At 55.3% G+C, this 4,299-nt stretch overlaps 1 protein-coding gene across 1 annotated transcript in view; it reads left to right on the forward strand.

Moving 5' to 3' along the window:
- Positions 1-4,022, forward strand: part of LOC134536249 (uncharacterized) — an 18,904-nt gene extending 14,882 nt beyond the window's left edge. The window contains exons 4-5 of the mRNA XM_063375944.1: positions 2,278-2,438; positions 3,776-4,022. Coding sequence (XP_063232014.1) covers positions 2,278-2,438; positions 3,776-3,944 — 330 coding nt within the window. The 3' untranslated portion in view covers positions 3,945-4,022. The remainder of the gene's footprint in view (positions 1-2,277; positions 2,439-3,775) is intronic.
- The last annotated feature ends 277 nt before the right edge of the window (positions 4,023-4,299 follow it).

The following is a 4,299-nucleotide window of genomic DNA, read 5'->3' on the forward strand; positions in this document are numbered from 1 at the left end:
GGACCGCTCCTGAACGACTAGGGGGGGGGGGGTAAGCGAAGGAGGAACTCGAGTGATGGGGCGTGAGGTGCGTTGTGGTCGTCTGTCTGTGCAGTACACCGGGGACTACCTGGCCACGGGACCGCTCCTGAACGACTAGGGGGGGGGGGGGTAAGCGAAGGAGGAACTCGAGTGATGGGGCGTGAGGTGTGTTGTGGTCGTCTGTCTGTGCAGTACACCGGGGACTACCTGGCCACGGGACCGCTCCTGAACGACTGGGGGGGGGGGGGTGGTAAGCGAAGGAGGAACTCGAGTGATGGGGCGTGAGGTGTGTTGTGGTCGTCTGTCTGTGCAGTACACCGGGGACTACCTGGCCACGGGACCGCTCCTGAACGACTAGGGGGGGGGGGGGGGTAAGCGAAGGAGGAACTCGAGTGATGGGGCGTGAGGTGCGTTGTGGTCGTCTGTCTGTGCAGTACACCGGGGACTACCTGGCCACGGGACCGCTCCTGAACGACTAGGGGGGGGGGGGGGGTAAGCGAAGGAGGAACTCGAGTGATGGGGCGTGAGGTGTGTTGTGGTCGTCTGTCTGTGCAGTACACCGGGGACTACCTGGCCACGGGACCGCTCCTGAACGACTAGGGGGGGGGGGGGTAAGCGAAGGAGGAACTCGAGTGATGGGGCGTGAGGTGTGTTGTGGTCGTCTGTCTGTGCAGTACACCGGGGACTACCTGGCCACGGGACCGCTTCTGAACGACTGGGGTGGGGGGGGGGGGTAAGCGAAGGAGGAACTCGAGTGATGGGGCGTGAGGTGTGTTGTGGTCGTCTGTCTGTGCAGTACACCGGGGACTACCTGGCCACGGGACCGCTCCTGAACGACTAGGGGGGGGGGGGGGTAAGCGAAGGAGGAACTCGAGTGATGGGGCGTGAGGTGCGTTGTGGTCGTCTGTCTGTGCAGTACACCGGGGACTACCTGGCCACGGGACCGCTCCTGAACGACTAGGGGGGGGGGGGGGGTAAGCGAAGGAGGAACTCGAGTGATGGGGCGTGAGGTGTGTTGTGGTCGTCTGTCTGTGCAGTACACCGGGGACTACCTGGCCACGGGACCGCTCCTGAACGACTGGGGGGGGGGGGGTGGTAAGCGAAGGAGGAACTCGAGTGATGGGGCGTGAGGTGTGTTGTGGTCGTCTGTCTGTGCAGTACACCGGGGACTACCTGGCCACGGGACCGCTCCTGAATGACTAGGGGGGGGGGGGGGGTAAGCGAAGGAGGAACTCGAGTGATGGGGCGTGAGGTGTGTTGTGGTCGTCTGTCTGTGCAGTACACCGGGGACTACCTGGCCACGGGACCGCTTCTGAACGACTGGGGTGGGGGGGGGGGGGTAAGCGAAGGAGGAACTCGAGTGATGGGGCGTGAGGTGTGTTGTGGTCGTCTGTCTGTGCAGTACACCGGGGACTACCTGGCCACGGGACCGCTCCTGAACGACTAGGGGGGGGGGGGGGTAAGCGAAGGAGGAACTCGAGTGATGGGGTGTGAGGTGTGCTGTGGTCGTCTGTCTGTGCAGTACACCGGGGACTACCTGGCCACGGGACCGCTCCTGAACGACTAGGGGGGGGGGGGGGGTAAGCGAAGGAGGAACTCGAGTGATGGGGCGTGAGGTGTGTTGTGGTCGTCTGTCTGTGCAGTACACCGGGGACTACCTGGCCACGGGACCGCTCCTGAACGACTAGGGGGGGGGGGGTAAGCGAAGGAGGAACTCGAGTGATGGGGCGTGAGGTGTGTTGTGGTCGTCTGTCTGTGCAGTACACCGGGGACTACCTGGCCACGGGACCGCTTCTGAACGACTGGGGTGGGGGGGGGGGGGTAAGCGAAGGAGGAACTCGAGTGATGGGGCGTGAGGTGTGTTGTGGTCGTCTGTCTGTGCAGTACACCGGGGACTACCTGGCCACGGGACCGCTCCTGAACGACTAGGGGGGGGGGGGGGGGGTAAGCGAAGGAGGAACTCGAGTGATGGGGCGTGAGGTGCGTTGTGGTCGTCTGTCTGTGCAGTACACCGGGGACTACCTGGCCACGGGACCGCTCCTGAACGACTAGGGGGGGGGGGGGGGGTAAGCGAAGGAGGAACTCGAGTGATGGGGGCGTGAGGTGTGTTGTGGTCCGTCTGTCTGTGCAGTACACCGGGGACTACCTGGCCACGGGACCGCTCCTGAACGACTGGGGGGGGGGGGGGGGGTGGTAAGCGAAGGAGGAACTCGAGTGATGGGGCGTGAGGTGTGTTGTGGTCGTCTGTCTGTGCAGTACACCGGGGACTACCTGGCCACGGGACCGCTTCTGAACGACGGGGGAAGCTTGAACGCCACCATCGCGCCTCTGTACGCCGAGCTCAACTTCCTGGCCAACCGCACCGTCGCCTCGGCCACCACTCTGCACGTCCAGGAGCTCACTCTGAAGAACAACGGGTATGTGTGGTCCGTCCCCGGGTGCCCGGGTACCTCGTCATATGGCCGCTTCCACCAACCCTCCGCGCCCCGTCGACGTACTTTCTGAATTTTTTCTTGCTGCGGGGGATGGGGGGGACTTATTGATGTAAGATTATTTTTTTTGTCGTGATAACGTCTTATAAATCGTTGAACGCCGGCTGCAGGCACGAAAAAAATTTCACGTTCCGCCTGAGCCGAGCGTGCAAAAACCGGGCCAACCACCGTGCGAGAAAAATCTTCCATGATATCAAACAGGTTTAATTCGGGGCATTTTTTTCTTTTTTTTTAACTAATTGTTCGTGATTATTTTTAAACAAATTATTTAAATTTAACTTTAAAAAAACTGTAAATAATATTTTCAAATTAAAAATGTATTCAATTTTATGTCAATGTTTTCTTATGATGGTATCACGTAAAATGATCGTCCATAAACCGACTTTACAGACAAACCTCCCCCCCCCCCCCTTTTTGACATACGGCTTTGCTGTTGTTTCCCCATTGTGTTTCGTCTGTGTTGTTGTTTTTTTTTCCATGACTAAGTTCCTTCAACAGAATTCTTGTGCTGTATGATATTTATATGTATTTTTTTTCCCCCGTGCTGTTATCGTGATGTTGTCCATAATGCTTGTTTGGTTTCATCGCTGGTTCCGTTTGTCCGACATCAGTCGATTCAGTCTTGTTTTCTGTGATTTTTTTGTCGTCGTATTTTTATTTTGAGAATTTTTTTACATGACATGCTCGTATCTGTCTATAAAGACAGTCGGTGTTGTACTTACATAACGGCTGCAAGTAGCATTGTACTGTTTGGCGGATTATTATTATTATTTTTTAATTTTTCGCAGTTCAACACGAAATATTGCACGTAAATTGTCAATTTTTTGTCGGCGTCCGGAAACATTGCACTTTTTTTTTTTCACTAGCTGTTCGCGGCACTCTCGTTTGATACCTCTATTGACATATTCGTTACTCCCTAAATCCCACAATGGTCGAAGAGAGCGATATAAATTTATGAACTCGTCCCAAAAAACCTTTATTGTAATTAGAAGACATGATGATGCGACAACAGACAGCACACTCTCTGTGGGCTCGTGGCGAGCATGTTGGGACCTGCCACTCACTGGCGGATATGCTCGGTCCGGGGCCCGGCTGGGAGGGTGAGCCGAGTATGCTCGGTCTGACAAAGGCCGGACCAGCCCACGCCCTAGCGGACTATCGGCGAGCATGTCCGCCAGTGTATGGGGCAATGCAGATAGTAACCCAGCTCTCGAATGACGTGCAGAGAGAGAGAGTGTGTAACCTCGAACTCCTTGCCGCAGGACATTCACGTTGCACGTCGAGAAGAACAACGCCATCAGCGAGTGGATCCACAACGCCATGGCGAAGATCCTGCTGAAACTTTTCAAGGGCAAGATCCTCCACCTGATGGAGAACAACATGGTCTCTCTCCTGAACACCGCCTTGCGTAACATGACCTTCAACATCTGAGCCCAGCGGCCCGTAGCTGTGCGGCGTGTCTCGGAGTCTGTGAAACTTGATTGACAAAAAATAAAACATCGACAATCAGCCGTGCTTCCTTTTACTTACCATCGTGTCCTGGACATCGTTTGTGTTTTGACAGTTATTTTCTGTCTGGTTTTTAATGACATTTTGATATAGAAACAAAGTGAAATCTCACCAGCGATACTGTCAGCACAGTCACTTCACCCTCCCCCCCCCAACCCAAAATGTGTTTCTGATGTGCTTGAACTCACCTGAAAAATGATCTCTGATACACAGATAAGATTTAGGTATTACTTAACTTCCTACCTCAATTTAGAATTCCTCAATAACTTGCAATAAG

This window comes from Bacillus rossius, chromosome 10 (genome assembly GCF_032445375.1).
Source record: "Bacillus rossius redtenbacheri isolate Brsri chromosome 10, Brsri_v3, whole genome shotgun sequence".
NCBI classification, from domain to species: Eukaryota; Metazoa; Arthropoda; class Insecta; order Phasmatodea; family Bacillidae; genus Bacillus; species Bacillus rossius.